An 18,125-nucleotide genomic window follows, 5' to 3' on the forward strand; every position below is an offset into this window, starting at 1 on the left:
AGTGTCAGAATGTGCAGATCGCTAGACTTCGAGCGAAACTGTCGTGGGACAAGGAAAGTGCCTACAGACAGATTGTTTGAAAATTATTCAAATATTTGATTTTTCATGAAATGTAATGTAATCAGCTCATTATAATGTTTTCAGCACATTTCTCCCACTATTTGTCAGTTGCTTAGAATAATATAAGGATGAAGGTCGTACTTGTGGCAACAGGCGACAATGACAAACACAGTAGGCCTACAGAACGATAAACGAGCTGTCCATCGCTTTTGCATGTCTGTGCTTCTTACATGTGATTCTGTGTGTTTATATTCTTTTGATATCAACGTGGTAAGCTGCAATTCTGCCCAATGTCACAAGTGTTTCTTCACGAATGTGTTGTAGCTTGCCACACTATTCATGGTTTTTGTCCACACTTGCGCTTATTTTAGAATCATTTTTAGAAACATATATGCCTTATGATACTACATAAGCTCTTGGAGGCAAGAAACTAACTCGAATAATTCGGAAATTACGTAGGAAATGGATGCTAACAAACATTATGCTTACGACGTGTCTGACGTTCACCTTACCTGCCGCTTGGAACGCTAGTGTCGCTCCATCTGTCAAACGGCAACAACTTTTACAGCGTGAGTGTCGACTGTTTTGTTAGACTGTGGTGTTACTACATCGCTTCAGCAAGACCTTGTGCTTGCAAATCGTTACGTAAATAAGCTAGAGGAACTGATAAAGCAGCGGAATTATGACGATTTAAAAAACGAGTGTAATGAAAACATACCGGCAATTTTCGTTTCAAACAAAACTTCTGCTAGTAGTAAACGAAATCTTTCTGGCGGTATGACATCGTCAGTAAATAGAGTGCAAAGAAAAACGGGTAATAAAGACACGACAGGACGAAATGTGAACTCAAAAAATAAGACACGTGAAAGTGAATCTAGATCATCTGTGTGTTCTAACGAGAGAAATGTTTCTCCAAAGTGTACTATAAAAACGACGGAACGAGGGCACCTGGAGAACAACAAATATCAAGTCTGTGTATTAGGTGATAGTCATGAAAAGGGTGTGGCACAAATAATAAATGATCGGCAGTCGCAATTCAGAGTAACAGCCATTGTCAAACCTGGTGCTCCCCTTAATGAAATATTAAATAATTGTGAAAACTTAGTTAAGACTGGAACCTGCTGTGTGCTAATAGGTGGAGCAAATGACATATACAAAAATGAAAGCCAACTAGCGACAAGGGCACTTCAAACAGCTCTAAAAAAGCTGTCAGATCTAAATTTAAAGGTTCTCGTTGTAAGTGTGCCACATAGACATGATCTAATCGAGGAATCATGTGTAAACAAAGAAATAAAGTCAACAAATAATAAATTCAGGAAGATCTGCTGTGCTTTTAAGTGTGCAACTTTTGTGGATGCAAACAGCTCAGTGAGAAATCATTTCACGAGGCATGGACAGCACAGGAACTATTATGGAAAAAAGATGATGGGTGAAAAGATACTAGAAGAAATAAGCTGCATAACAGTAGAAAAGTTCCCTAAAATCCCACTCCAAATGAGGACAGAAGCAGAAGAAAAGAAAACCTTAACAAGAGCAACATTTGCTGAAGCACTAAAAACATCATCATCTGCAATTGTTAATATTAAAATGTCATAAGCTGCCACAGCTAGTATAAACAATCAATCAGCATCATCAACTTCGAGTAGGAAAAGCAACAGAAACAAGAAACCTGTGGTACAACAGGATTTTTGGTAACCAGCCATAATGAAAACTCCAAGATAACAGTGTTAAACGAAAGGAGAAATATCACCATTGCTCACTCCCCTGTTCTGAAGATTATGACTCTAAATGTGCAGTGCCTCAAGAACAAATATTGTGAACTTGAAATAGCAGTAAGTAACACCCAACCTGATGTCTTGTGTATTACAGAACATTGGTGTAAGGACCAAGAAATTAGTAGTATTCATATTAATCCATTTAAACTGGCAAATAATTATAGTAGGAAAATTGCAAAAGGTGGTGGAGTCGGTATTTACCTTAGACAAGAGTTAGAATTTAAAAAGAGATGTGAAGCAGAGAACTTAAGTATTGAAAAGTTTTTTGAAGCAGGTGCTGTCCAGCTATATGGCCTGATGAAAAAAAGTCATAGTCATAACAGTGTATAGGTCACCATGTGGAAACATAGAAGTCTTTTTTGATAAATTAGAATTGTTGCTAAATACTATTTACAAAAAAGAAACTGTGATTATTCTTTGTGGTGATTTCAATATTAATCTTCTAGTTGAAAGTCAACAAAAAAGGCAATTTTTGGACATATTAAAGAGTTTCAACATGTCACCACACATACACAATTCAACTAGAATAACAAACACCTCCAATAGCCTCATAGATAACATTTTCTCAAATATGTCAGAAACTGACATAGAGGTAACAAACATAGATTTAGGATTGTCTGACCACAATGCTCTCACCATTGAAATCCCTTTAAGGTCAAAGGAAGATAAAGGCGTAAATAATATTTACAAAAGAAACTTCTCTGTGGACAGCTGTCATCAGTTCATAAGTATCTTAGAAAATGAAAATTGGTTAGATGTTTTGAAACAGTCAAGTACAGATGAGGCATATAGTGTATTTGCATCGATTTATATGATGAACTTTGAGACGTGTTTTCCAAAGAAACTGACCAGAGTCAAGTCTACTGGATACATAAAGTCAAGTTCTTGGATGACTCTTGGAATTAAGAAATCATGTGAAAACATGAAAAAACTGAATTCAGAGTTGAGGGAGTGTACAAACATTGATTTTATAGAATATGTAAAGAGGTATAGTGATTTTATAGAATATGAAGAGGTATAGGAAAATATACCGCAGAGTAATTGCAAATGCAAAGTTATTAAGTAATAATATGGAAATAAAACAGTCCAGAAATAAAACTAAAATAGCATGGGAAATTGTGAGAAAAGAAACCGGGGTACCTACCAAAGACAAGGAAATTATTCTAAAAGATGAAGAGAATAAAATGGTAGATAAATATGCCATGCCTAATTATATAAGTAATTACTTTTTAAATGTACCCCAGACATTAAGCAGGAATCTTGGGGAGCAGATTAAGATGGAAGCACCCAAGGCAGCCAGCCGTATGATGGCAGTTCCAACAAACGAAAAAGAAGTTTTAAAAGTGATTAAAAGTCTGAAGTCCAAGATGTCAACTGGAGTAGATGAGGTGCCAATAATATTAGTAAAGAAAACAGCTAATCAGATAGCGAAACCATTGACGCACATAGCAAACTTGTCAATGGCTGAGGGCGTGTTTCCACAAAAACTGAAAATTTCTAAAGTCATTCCCCTGTTGAAAAAGGGTGATAAACTTAAAATAGAAAACTACAGACCTGTCTCACTCCTCCCAACTTTCTCTAAAGTTTTAGAGATACTAATGAAATATAGAGTCACACATTATCTTAATATGCACAATCTGATAAACAGTAATGAGCATGGATTTCAAGCTGGGAGAAGTACCGAAACAGCTGTACTAGAATACACAAAAGAAATAATCACTAAATTGGAAGAGGGAAATAGTGTAGTTGGGATAAATCTAGATTTGTCAAAAGCCTTTGACACTGTTGACCACAGCATACTTTTGAAAAAGCTTGAAGCTATAGGTATCAGAGGACCGGTAAAAAAGTGCTTTGAGTCTTATCTGGAAAAGAGGATGCAGGTGGTTGAAATTACAGCACCAAATATTAATCAAAAAATTAAACTAAGATCAGATCCAAGGGAGGTCACAGTAGGAGTACCTCAAGGAAGTGTATTAGGCCCCTTGCTGTTCCTCATTTACATTAATGATATTCAGGTGTCAGAGAGAAAAGCTAGAATCATGTTATTTGCTGATGATACTAGTTTAATAGTTAGTGATATGAAGCAGTCATTGCACAGTACTGTGGACCATGTCCTACAAGATATACAAAAATGGTTTAGTGCTAACAAGCTAACACTGAATGCAAAAAAAACTAATTATGTGCAATATGGAAAAATAAGTGAACAGGACGACCTAAATCCCACCATGGAGGGCAAACAACTTGAAAGAGTACAGTGTGCAAAATTCCTGGGTATGCACATTGATGAGAAGATTAATTGGAAGGACCATGTGGTGAACTTAGCACTAAAACTAAATTCAGCATGTTTTGTGCTTAGAATAATTTCAAGAGTTTGTAGTAATGACTGTACCAGATTAGTATATTTTGGCTATTTTCAGTCCATTGCATCCTATGGGATAGTATTCTGGGGAAAAACAAATTGTCGTCTATATGAGATTTTCAAATTGCAAAAACGTGCTATTCGGATAATGACCCACAGCCCACCTCAAACACATTGTAGGCCCCTTTTTAAAGCATTGAAAATTTTAACAATTCCATCATTATACATTCTGAAATGTCTGTTGGTGATCAAAAGAAATCAGGACAAAATGAAAACCAATACAGACTTCCATAATTACGATACATGGCAATGTAAAGATCTCCACATACAAGCTGTAACAAGGACCCGAAGCCAGAAACATGTATGTAATCAAGGCATCAGACTTTTTAATGCACTACCAAAACATTTCAAAGAGCTGGAAAATGAGGATAAATTTAAAACTGTTCTAAAGAACCACATGCTTGACAAATGCTATTACAGCATAAGTGAATATCTCTGCGCAACTGTATAAAATATATGTTAAAGTTAATGTGACAAATGAAATTACATCAGTGCATAATAAATTATGTTATAAAAACACTTATTAGTTGTATATTGTATTGAACATAAGATATATTAGTATGAATTCAGCACAGATACAAATTTTGTAAAGATATTATATAGTTGTTAAAATGTACCTTGACAAATCCTATATCACAAATGTGATCATTGGGATGATAATAAATAAATAAAATAGACTATGGCTTTGACAAGTGGGATTTCCAGATTCGAGATATTCACAGTACATCCTTGACAAAGTGACTTGTCTATAACAATGACAGAAGATGAGGAAATGAATTAAAATTTGTGTCACAACGAGGACTTGAACCAAGGTCTCCTTGTATTGTAGGCAGGTGTGCTAGCCATTGTACCACTGCAACAGTATATGTTACACAGCTGCATGGACTACCCTAGTCCACTGACCTCCCCAACACAAACTCCAATTCACGTCTTCAGGTTATTTTCCCCTTCTTAAATCATCACTATTGCCGAGGATCTCTAGTATTGGAATAGTACCTAAGCATGGGACATATTGGGCATATCCTGCTGTATCCCAGATGTAGGTGATCTATAGATCTAAGATAATTTAATTCTGGAGAGCCTCAACAACAGTGACCATTTAAGAAGGCGAAAATAAACTGAAGACGTGAACTGAAGTTTGTGTTATGGAGGTCATTGGACTAATATAGTCCATGCAGTTGTGTTATCTACACTGCAGCTGTGGTGTAATGGCTAGCATACCTGTTTAATAAGCAACACTCAGGTTCACGTCTCGGCCATGGCATAAATTTTAATTCATTTCTTCAGCTTCTGTCATTAGCATAAGATAAAGTTGAATGAGACTCAAGTGTCTCAAGGAAAATTCAATTATATCATATCTAAAGTGCCTTGTGAAAAGCCATTCAGGACGATTAAAATCCTCATCTGTCTATCCTGATAAGGTTTGCTGTTTTTGTGTAAGACGTTCAGGTGAGTGCTGCATTGGTTCCTTAGCAATGCCATGATCAACTCCTTCCTTTTTTTTATTAACGAGGTAAGATGGTGCATTGTATGTAACGAATACTATGTCCGTACAACATTCTTTTAGACTTTCTCCTAGACACTGCTGGTTGCTCTGCACATTTACACCTGTTCTGCAGGTGTTTTTTTCTATAGAAGAACTAGCAGCATTTGTAAAATAGAAGAAAAATGTTAACTTCTGTTATTAAATTTAGGCTATTGTCATGCAAATGTATCCACACACACACAAACAAATGACAGCTTGTAAGCTGACATGTTCTATATCACTCTGACAAAAATCATTTAAATGATATATGGAGCAAGGAATTAATTAACAAATTTTTTTGCAAAACTACATAACTAAGTAATGAACAATCAGTAACTAAAGAAAATATACCACAATAATGAACTAACTAACTTTTCAAGTTTAGCTGCTACTTCCGGTTTTTGTTCGAAATATTTGTGCCACAATATCTGAGAATGGGATATCTCAGCAGTGTACTTTATTTCCATACATCCTGGCAAGCAGTGGCAGTCTGCCAGGTTTCTCTCAGAACCGTAGAAGTCATCTGAAACAAAACATCCAGTACCATGCATACTGACATAGAAAATACAGAGCTATGTTTTGACGATTAGAATGGAAATAAATGTTTTAAATGAAGATAGCTTAGCTCTCAGAGAAGGGATGCATAAACTACAGTTTATTTTATAGCCAAATGCTGGAAGTATTACTGTTGAACAAATGAGACTTGGCAGTTTAACCTGAAGAACTGGATAGTCGCCAGTAGATGCTACAGATATGAAATGTGATTGTCGTTGGCAGTGGTGAAATTTTGAAATATAAAGTTCCTTATTATCTTCCAGTGGACACACCTACTTCTTGTTCTGTTTGTTTGCAACATTATTTGTGAGACGTGAATTTATAATGGCGTGAGATGTGAGTTTATAGTGGCCTGTCTTTTACATGCGATTGAACTGGTTACTCTTGTTGTAAAACCATTATATCATAGTGCTGGTGATGACCGTGACTTATCTGCAAACCCTCAATAATGGGAAGGCGTGAACAGCCGTCAGTAATGCTGATGGTGACAAAATGAGTGTTGTGTTTCGCTTCATTACTGGATAATTTACTATAGAAACAAAATTTAATATTTAATGTTACATAAGTAGAATCAAGTAAATTATGTATGAACCCCATATGGAGTTGTGCTGGTTCGAGGATTCCTGGACCTCACACTTAACAGAGGGCTACTCATACTATAGAATACAAGTAGTCCATCTAGGGATAATATTTTCATGATATGCACAGGAGCCTATAAATGTAGGTCATTCTCCCACTCAGACAAGGCAAAACTTGAAGAAATAGCGAGGTAACTGCAAACCGAACAGCAGCAGGAGAAATACCCATTAGAAGAAACTTATCATTTTTGGTTTATTATTTATTTGCATTTCGTGTTCTTTCTAGTTAATTATGATTCTTATACATACTTATTCTAAAGTTACACTGTATAAATTAATATCTTTGTAACTGCATTATTAGAGTTAATAATTAAAAAGAAACTATTAACCAGAGAAATTTGGATGCCCAGGAAGGAAGATGTCTGCAATAAATATACAAACAACCCCCTTAACATATGATGTCTGTCTAAAAAATATTCAAGCGAAAATATAATGAATATTGCATGTCTGACTGGATGTGGGCCCCATTCTTTTTCAAAGCAGTCTTCCCACTCCTTCACACATTATTTCATCTTACCTTCCACTGCTTTTTTTCCCCGGTAACAATAGAAGCAGAAGAAATGAATCAAAATTTGTGTGACAGTTAAGACTTGAACACTGGTATCCTGCTTATTAGGCAGATGACTAGCAAATCTGCATAATAAGCAGGGGACCCAGTTGAAGTCCCAGCTGTGGCACAATTTTTGATTCATTTCTTCAGCTTCCCTCATTATCAAAGATAAAGTTGTGACGCATATGTCTCAAGGAAATCGACATTCCTTCCACTGTTTGATGTCGCGTTGGAAGACATCTTTTGGAGAGGCCTGCAGCCCCCCGCCATCGCATTTTATATTGTACTTTCTCTGCTCTCGGAATGGGATCTTGTCAGTGGCGTCTTTAATTTTGGAAACAGTCACATGTTAGGAGATACATTTGGGAAGTGGGAAGTTGCATGACAAATAAAGTTAGCATCAGAGGCAATGTATGAATTGAGGCATTGTTATCATGCACTTTCCATTCAGAAGTTTGATTTTCTGCGCCGACCCATTCTGTGTCCATCTGCTGGAGAGGAAGGAGTGCACTTTATTTTTTTCCAGTGGGAAGTTGGAACAGTTTATTTAGGGATGGATTTCACATAGTTTTGTTTGTTACGATGATACAAAACACATGACCTGATGTGATGTGGTCACAATACATAGCCTATAGACCTGCAAACTGCTCGTAAATTACTGAAATAATGCAGTACACTGATGTACAAACACGCAAACAACTCGTAAATACTCAAAAGGAGCATGTAAAACGCTCTGCAAACCAGCCCACTAATTGTAAACTGTCGAAATAATGCATTTCACAACCTAAAGACCTGCAAACTACTCGCAAATTACCGAAATAATGCAGCACACTGATGAACAGACATGCAAACAACATGTAAATTCTCAAAATAATGCATGTAAAATGCTCTGCAAACACGCTCAGTAATTGTAAACTGTCGAAATGATGTGTTGCACAGCCTACAGACGTGTCCACAAAATAATGCTGTCTGTGTAAACAACAGCCAAGTTTCCCTCTGGACATGCTATAGAAATCTTTTGCAATGCTCTCAGAAGCTGTTTACGAAAATATCCCAGAAAAACGTGGGATGCATTCTTCCTAGTGGACCTAATGGGACGGCCTGTCCGCCATGTGTTAACCTTCCCACAAAACCGTAACGTCCTGCTCTCAACACATGTCCCAGAAACGGTAATAGTTCGCCCTTGTTCTCGTGGCTAAAAGCCTTCATCTTGTTTGTGCATGCTTGGAAAAACACCATTAATTATAAAAGCGTTCTTGTTGTTTGGAAAGAGAGAACTGTCTGTGCACAGACGGGAAAATCAGTTCAATTATGCAAACAGAATTGCAAGAATTGTCCTACAGAAGAGAAAAATTGCTGGAATTTTCGGTGTCCTACAGCTGCTGGTCTAGAGATGTCCTAATGCCACAATGGCGGATGAGGGACAGCATCACGCCAGAGATGGACAATATGCTTCAACTTGTCTTTGAACACTTGAACAAAGAGGACATCACATTACTCTCAGAACTTTCCATAGATACCTTCCCCCCATCTTGTTCAGACCAGTCTGTAGAGGCTCCTAAGTCCCAGCACAAAGGATGTCTTGTGAATGAATGGAGCGTTCTGCTTGGCTCTCACTGAATTTATCTGCCAAACTGCTGTTGCCACCTCTGTGGGAACAATGTCTGTCATTTTTTTTTCTGCAGATGAGACTTTTAGCGGCAAGACTGATTTGTACAGATTGCGTCAACACACTGGCAGTTAAACCATGCAAAAGTCTTCTACAGATCGTCAAATATGGAAAGGCACTTCCTTAATTACACTGCTCTGCTATCGTTGACCAAAGCTCGAATTTTTCGGCGAAGCCCGCCAAACTGCTGCTGCTGGTTTGGGAGCACTGTCAGTCATTTTCTGCAGACGAGACTTTAAGTGGAAAAACTATTTTGCACATATCGACATATTTTACTGACAGTTAAACCTTGCAAAGGTGGTCTACAGACCATAAAATATGGAAAAACTCCCACTCAATAACACTGCTCTGCTATTGTCGAGGAAAGCTTGAATATTTCAGCATGAAGCTGATCTCCAACCCGACTATATCACCACATGCCGTATGGATGTAGTAAACTCACAATTGCCGGCTGCAGTGGCCATGCGGTTCTAGGCGCTTTAGTCTGGAACCGTGCGACTGCTATGGTCACAGGTTTGAATCCTGCCTCGGGCATGGATGTGTGTGATGTCCTTAGGTTAGTTAGGTTTAACTAGTTCAAAGTTCTAGGGGACTGATGACCTCGGATGCTAAGTCCCATAGTGCTCAGAGCCATTTGAACCATTTGAGCCAAACTCACAATTCGTATCCTGTACCATACAAGATCACCACTTCTGCATTCTGCGTGTAGTTATCGACCACCAGAGATTTATACAGATACCATGAAGTCAGATAGCATAAGGACATGCAGCACTAGATATTTACTGTGAGCTCGGTAGGCCTTCCATGGCAGCCAATGGTCACAAGTCATCTGCTCCCCCCCACCCCTTCCTGCCCCCCGCACACACTCGCCCAATTCATGACAAGAGCGCCCTCAGCAGACTGAGGTTACTCTCTGAACTGTTGTACAAAGGCTGGGTCAGTTCCCTTTGGCACAAAGGCGTTTCTGTTTCTGACCCTGACCTGCCTGCTTGCTTGCTTTCTACACCTGTCTAAAGACCCTGGGATTACAAGAACATCTGTATTTTCACATGGTTTGCTAGGATTTCATGCCATTTTCGCGATACTTCTCGATATCAAGCGCATATCAATATCACTTGCATAATTGTATCACTTGCATAGTATAATTCTGAAGATATAAACTGGAAATTATTTCTCTAGAAACCTGAAACTTTAGCGAGGTGGATCATGCTGTAAACCACTGAGTAACTTACAAACTTACCTTGTCTGCGAAGACCTTTAAGTGAAAACTCGAAAAAATAGAGGAAACTTATGTTTCCACTTGCGAATACAGATGTCGGTGATTTAAGAGATTCCAAATCATCCTTATAATTTACAGAGTCAACTAAGATGTTTCTCATCTCTAGAGAACCAGCAAACGTATCTTCCACTCGTCTTTCACCTGCTAGGTGCACACAACACACAACTCAATCGATGTTATTCAACCAAATAAAGACAGGAAATGTGTAGAAATAGTCAACCAGGCAATTTACATGGGAAGGAACAATGGTCCTGAGCAAACTCATGTCCATACCGATTCTTCTCGAAATTCCACTGGGAACACATGCGACCACGAAGGCTGTCCAACACATACTGAGTATTATTTCACTGTTCAGCCGTCTAGAGCGCGACACGGTTAAGTCAACTATATTCCTGTACGCCAGCCGACCTTTCCATTTGGACGGCTCCTGCCATTAGCTGGAAATGTGAATCATTCCCCCCACAGGCCACCGCTGCCACAAGCCACACACCCCCAGACAGAATCACCCTAGGAAACCGGCCACATATATATTCAACAATGAACGAAGTATCAGAAATACCCCCTCCTGACGACTGTGACTCTGGAAGGAGAAATATCTACCATTCTTATGACTTGACATAATTTTCCAAGTGAAAAAAATCTTTCATTCCCTTTGCGCCTCTTGCTGTTTTCCACGTTAAATCCATACCTTCTCTTATGAAAGGACATATCCATTTTCTTTGCACATGTCGGAACACACACACACACACACACACACACAAAGACACACACTTTGTAAGCCTGACGTTCAAGGCGAATGTATCATGCATCCTCTACTACTGAGTATAATAATTCACCAATAACTGAATGCTGGCGATTCGAAACAGTACTGAGCGAAAATCAATGATGGGTGGAGATGTCTCATAAGTTTTTCTTGCAAATGCTACCATTGTGTCTTAGAAAGAGGAATGTAACCATCTTACAAGCTGCCAGATGTTAAAAACACGATTGCAACGACCAAGTTACTATTATAAGCTATCTTGGTTCTATGGGTGCTCAGAAGTATCACTAATGGTATCCATGTTAAAAACTACACATGCCTTATAAATCGAGGTATTGCATTGCCTCTGAATGAAGTGGTTTTTCCAGACAAATACCGCGACACTAAATACAGACGGCGACTGCCAGAGTGTATATTAACAGACCAACGCGCGGTTACACATTGCCGACGGTGTAAACTCGTAATGAAGTCACTGAATTTAGAATGTGATTCGGTAAGGAACATGGTATGAAGCCGGTATTTGCAACACCCTCATACTGCCACTAGATATTTCTCCAATATTTGTAACACATCCTGTCAAGATGCCACGTCAGAGGTTCTGCGATATATCCACTGGGTTATAGGTGATTGAGAATGATCGCATACAGTAGATGGTGTGCTGATTGAGGTCATAAGAAATGTACACAGGCTTTTCAGATATATACTGTTATGCATTCTGGTAGAAATGCTGTCTACGATTTGGAATCAAGTCTTTCAACCACATACCTGCATTGGGTCCTATGGAGAAGTCTTTTAATGATTACAGTCACCAGTGAAAAGTATTCATGACAGTCTCATATCTCAAAATCAGTCACCTTTTTCAAACCTATCTGCTACAGTAATATTCCAGGGTGGTTTTAGATAGTCCCTATGCACCTTGGAACTGCTCCTCAGACCCTGCACTGCCATCCCTGCAGCTTTGCGCCTGTGGTCGCTCAGTCGGAACTGAGCAGATGTCAGAGAGAGCTGTATGTACCACCTTCTGCACCCCCTGCAGAAACAGGTTGTCCTGAGTTACTGAGACTATTCAGTGGAAATGGGAACATGTTGTCATAGCTCCACCAACTGTGTACAACGTGTAAGGTCAGTGCCAATTGAAGCCTACTCCTGCAACGCGAGGTAGTGTAAAAGATAGTATGAACCATTATGGTGATAATTCTTATCGGGAAAATTAGGAAGAATCAACATCATACAGGTACTGCAGTCCGAAGCAGATCCGCGCCCCTCAGGGCCCAATCATGTCTAACACCCTACATTCTGTCATCGTTGTTCTGTACCATTCAACAGAGAAAAATTACGAACTATAAAAGCTCCACTAGCTTCAATCGATAGAGAACCCGATAAGATTTTTACTGCATCTCTTTCTTCCGATATATCGAAAACAAATACCATATGCGTGCCAGCATCGAGCATATGCAGTGATCCTATTAAGCATGCAGCTAGTAATCCATTGCACAGACTAATGTTAAGTGTCAACACTCATACTGTAGGAGGACCGTATCCCACAGACTATCAGTCGCAAGAGAGGCTAGCTGTGACCCTGTGTCGTTGTTTGAAACATTGTTTTTTTCTGCTGCAACACGCTTTGTACACTACCATACATTTTGTTTTTTTCCACCACGACTTCGAGATATGTGTCAGGTTCTAAACTGACATTAACACATTCTGATCCATTGCTTCTCACAGAAAACTAGACGTCACACAGTATAAATCATGTTGTTGCTGCTGCTACCACAACACACACACACACACGCACACACACACACACACACACACACACACACACACACACACACACACACACACATGGACGATTGAAATAAAAGACAGTCACAACATATGGAAACTGGAACAATTTTGCGACACTGTGGAGAGTTTCCAAATTGCTGTCGGAAGGTGATTGACAGCCTCTCATATGCCACAGTAACGGGATGACTGATGGCTCTGTGTTGCATTTCGACTGATCCCTCTCATTGTAGTCATGTATGCGATCACTGTTTCGGTTCAAGCCATCCCCAGAAGATGTTGGCCCTCCACCAAGACTTTTCCCCCATCTCAAGCAAGGGATGTCAGACAATCATTATGTGGTAATCAACAGTGTACCAGTGGTTGGATGGGACGGAAAAGTCACCGGCGATGTACTGTAATAATAAGCATCATAGTTGATAGCGCAAACAGTTTTAGCAATTTTACCATAATTTCAACACGAACCAATGACGCGGCACCATGCTTCCCAGATTCTGTATTGTCACTAAACCGACCCTCCTCTACTTTGCGAGTAACATTGCGAATGTAGATAGATGACTGTGCAGTACGTCCATTCGCTGTTAATCCTGGAACATACGCATCGAAGTATACCAGACAGTGATCTACATATTACGAGCACTTCAAGTGTAGTGTGTAATTTACGATCTTTCTTTATCCAGATCAGAGTCACATGGCACTCTCGCGTTCTTAGGATAAAGTTAGAGATTGAAAGATCTCCTTGCATTGTCTCTGACCAATCCGCTCTGCAGCACTGTCACCGTTTTCATCTGCAACTGACCAGAAGTAGACCCCTACATTCTGCGTCTCGTGAAAGAATGGAGAGCGCCGAATCCACTGCTGTTCTCCACCCACCCAAGTGCACAAGATGTCTCCAGATGCGCGCATGTTGAGGATGTTACCACCCCTTATCGGTGAGTGGTAGTAGATATGAAAGTGTTGTGACGTAGTAGTAGACGGTTGAAAAGAATAAGAAATGGATGGTTTTTATGGAGAATGGACATTCATACAGACGGAGTTCGAAGCATTTTACGTAAATCAATTACGCTATCAGTTGTAAAGTATTATTCTGCTGTCCAGGAACAGTACCAAAAAGTTATTATTAAGAGGGAATATAAACACGGTTCTGCACTTAAAACAGGCCATAATGTTAGATACTTGCAGTTTCCGACCTATCAGTTGTGTGGAATGCAATGCTGTTATACTCCAATATAAGAAGTATATTTCCAGTGCAAGACATATATCTTTCGTGCAGGTTTCTCTACGATAAACTATTGTGAGAAACTGTAAAATAAAAAACTTCTTCCTTTAGATATAGATTCCGTTCGATACATGCAGAATATAGCTTTCCATAGATGTATAGCGTCCACTGTTCACATCCGATCACAGTTCAGAAATTATACTATGCTCGCATCACTTCTATAAAATGATCGTTAGTAAAGGAGAAAACCCCTTTCAAGGAAACAGATAAAATCATAGCAGCGACGTTTGACAAGTGAAATTACAAGACATGCCGCCATTAACTCTGTAAACAGGACATCTGTCAAGCAGATGTGTACATGGGCATTGTAGTGCCTCACAAACACATGTAGCTAACTTAGAATCACTTTAGTAATGAAACTGAAGTCTTGATTTTATACCCAAGGTGCGACAGGGGAATGGAGAAAGCCGCTTTAATCTTCGTTCTTTTAGAGGAATGTATCGAAACAGGATGGTCAAGTTCCATCACACATGACCACGGAAGTCCTCTTATGACCGAGAGGTTTGCTGTTAACAATCGCAAGTAGACAGTGCTCTATGTCACACACAGAACATGCCGTTGTATACGAGTCGAACGCAGGCTATGTCACACAACTGATGTATCCTGACAGAACAATGGAAAAAAATGGTCAAATGATATGCAACAACATATCTCTCTCTAGAACGCATCATCATTCTACCATTAAATCGTACCTCGTTACAACTCCATCGCAACCGATCACTCCATCCACTCTCTCTCATACTTTAATTCAGATGCAAGTAAGTTTAGAGACAGGTGGTTCTATGTTTTTACAGGAAAGCATCAAAGACAACAGAAATTTGAAATTTAGCATTTGAGAAATCTTTCACGCAGGAGGATCGTACAAACATACCGCCGTTTGAGTCTCGTACAGATTCCCGTATGGAGGACATAGGGCTGTGAAGCGGCTGAATGGGTTGAAAATAAATAAATCGCCAGCTCCTGATGGGATTCCAATTCGGTTTTACAGAGAGTACTCTACTGCATTGGCTCCTTACTTAGCTTGCATTTATCGCGAATCTCTTGCCCAACGTAAAGTCCCGAGCAACTGGAAAAAAGCGCAGGTGACGCCTGTATATAAGGAGGGTAGAAGGATGGATCCTCAAAATTACAGACCAATATCCTTAACATCGGTTTGTTGCAGGATTCTCGAACATATTCTCAGTTCGAATATAATGAATTTCCTTGAGACAGAGAAGTTGCTGTCCATGCATCAGCACGGCTTTAGAAAGCATCGCTCCTGCGAAACGCAACTCGCCCTTTTTTCACATGATATCTTCCGAACCATGGATGAAGGGTATCAGACAGATGCCATATTCCTTGACTTCCAGAAAGCGTTTGACTCGGTGTTCCACTGCAGACTCCTAACTAAGGTACGAGCATATGGGATTGGTTCCCAAATATGTGAGTGGCTCGAAGACCTCTTAAGTAATAGAACACAGTACGTTGTCCTCGATGGTGAGTGTTCATCGGAGGTGAGGGTATCATCTGGAGTGCCCCAGGGAAGTGTGGTAGGTCCGCTGTTGTTTTCTATTTACATAAGTAATCTTTTGGATAGGGTGGATAGCAATGTGCGGCCGTTTGCTGATAATGCTGTGGTGTACGGTAAGGTGTCGTCGTTGAGTGACTGTAGGAGGATACAAGATGACTTGGACAGGATTTGTGATTGGTGTAAATAATGGCAGCTAACTCTAAATATAGATAAATGTAAATTAATGCAGATGAATAGGAAAAAAGAATCCCGTAATGTTTGAATACTCCATTAGTAGTGTAGCGTTTGACACAGTCACGTCGATTAAATATTTGGGCGTAACATTGCAGAGCGATATGAAGTGGGACAAGCATGTAATGGCAGTTGTGGGGAAGGCGGATGGTCGTCTTCGGTTCATTGGTAGAATTTTGGGAAGATGTGGTTCATCTGTAAAGGAGACCACTAATAACACACTAATACGACCTATTCTTGAGTACTGCTCGAGCGTTTGGGATCCCTATCAGGTCGGATTGAGGGAGGACATAATAGAAGCAATTCAGAGGCGGGCTGCTAGATTTGTTACTGGTAGGTTTGATCATCACGCGAGCGTTACGGAAATGCTTCAGAAGCTCGGGTGGGAGTCTCTGGAGGAAACGAGACGTTCTTTTCGTGAATCGATACTGAGGAAATTTAGAGAACCAGCATTTGAGGCTGACTGCAGTACAATTTTACTGCCGCCAACTTATATTTCGCGGAAAGACCACAAAGATAAGACAAGAGAGATTAGGGCTCGTACAGAGGCGTATAGGCAGTCATTTTTTCCTCGTTCTGTTTGGGAGTGGAACAGGGAAAGAAGATGCTAGTTGTGGTACGAGGTACCCTCCGCCACGCACCGTATGGTGGATTGCGGAATATGTATGTAGATGTAGATGTAGACAGCTTACCTCAATAGACATACAGTAAAACGCTGCCTCGACGAAAAAAATGACTGTTTCCCTGGTTCCCGGTGCTTCCATGTCAACGTTTTCTCGTTTCCCTCTTGCTGTCACATACTCGTTCCCACGTGCAAGAATTGTTCTGGGCCAACCAGAAGGCACGCAAGTACTTCCACAATTTCTCCGCATTTCGGTGTACTTCCCATCAATTTATGCGTATTTTCCGTCATTTTTCGTAATTATATCGGTTTTATGTCACTTCTATCCATGCGATCATGACATCACTTCTCGTTCCGTGTCCTGAGAGTGCTTGTAAATGTACTACAACTGCTAACACTTAGCGCAAATGCGCAACTTTTCTGTAGAACCAAGACCGCTTGTGATTGTAACATGGTCGTTGCGATCGTGTTTTTAACATCTGGCGGCTTGTAAAACGGCTGCATTTCTCTTTCTAAGACACAATGGTACCACTCGCAAGAAAACTTATGAGACATGTCCATCCATCACTGATATTCGCTCAGAATTGTTTCGTATCGCCAGCATTCAGTTATTCGTGAATGATTATACTTAGTAGTAGGGGATGTGTGATAGGTACGCCTTGAGCATCAGGCTCAAAATTATGTGCGTGTGTGTGTTTCAACATGTGCAAAGAAAACGGATATGTCCTGTCGTAAGGGACGGTATGAATTTGATGTGGAAAACTGCAATAGCTGCAAAGGGAATGAAAGATTTTGCAAGCTAGCCCATGTCGGCGGCAGTTCGCCGTCTACCAAACGACTAAAAAGTCGTAACCACCACATCCGTGAGGTGCCACGGTTATCAATAGCGCAAGGAAATCTGACTAGTGACCCCAGTGTGGATCACGCCTGAGTTGGCTAACTTGTCATAAAATTAATTTACTTCCTTCAAACCCACAACAAAATAGTTGTCGTCGTAGGGAATGAGAATGGGTGTTATTGAAAAATTAATAACAAGGGCCTATGGAATCACAAAGAGATTTAGTATGTAATATCATGGTCAAGAGAGAACAAACACATAAACAGAAACTTCAGGTGTGTAACATTTCATTAACACAAACTCGGTATGGTTGGCAATAGACTTCTGAAACCTAACTGGAATTTACGTGTAGATGAGACTGGTTATTGTGAATGGAAGGACGCCAATCTCGGCAAGCACACTGTGCTGTATCGTTCAACTGATTGATCTCTCACGTCAAAATATAATTCAGCATGCAATGGACACTGGGAGAAAATACTGCTAGTAGAAGGCTGCCATGAAAAAAATGGTCGTGAAAACGATTGATAGGCTTCTGAATTTGCCGAAGCTGCGCAACGTTACCGATGTAGCCAGTGAAAGACGAGATGCTGTCGGGGTGTGGGCGCTGCTGAAACGTTGTACTGCAGAAGA

At 39.9% G+C, this 18,125-nt stretch overlaps 1 protein-coding gene across 2 annotated transcripts in view; it reads right to left on the reverse strand.

The window, feature by feature from the left end:
• LOC126483939 (pickpocket protein 28-like) overlaps window positions 1-18,125 on the reverse strand; it is a 286,412-nt gene that overhangs the window by 50,807 nt on the left and 217,480 nt on the right. For both annotated transcript variants that reach the window (XM_050107225.1, XM_050107224.1), the window contains one exon: window positions 6,152-6,302. In XM_050107225.1, the coding sequence (XP_049963182.1) occupies window positions 6,152-6,302 (151 nt within the window). The remainder of the gene's footprint in view (window positions 1-6,151; window positions 6,303-18,125) is intronic.

Source organism: Schistocerca serialis, chromosome 6 (assembly GCF_023864345.2).
Source record: "Schistocerca serialis cubense isolate TAMUIC-IGC-003099 chromosome 6, iqSchSeri2.2, whole genome shotgun sequence".
NCBI classification, from domain to species: Eukaryota; Metazoa; Arthropoda; class Insecta; order Orthoptera; family Acrididae; genus Schistocerca; species Schistocerca serialis.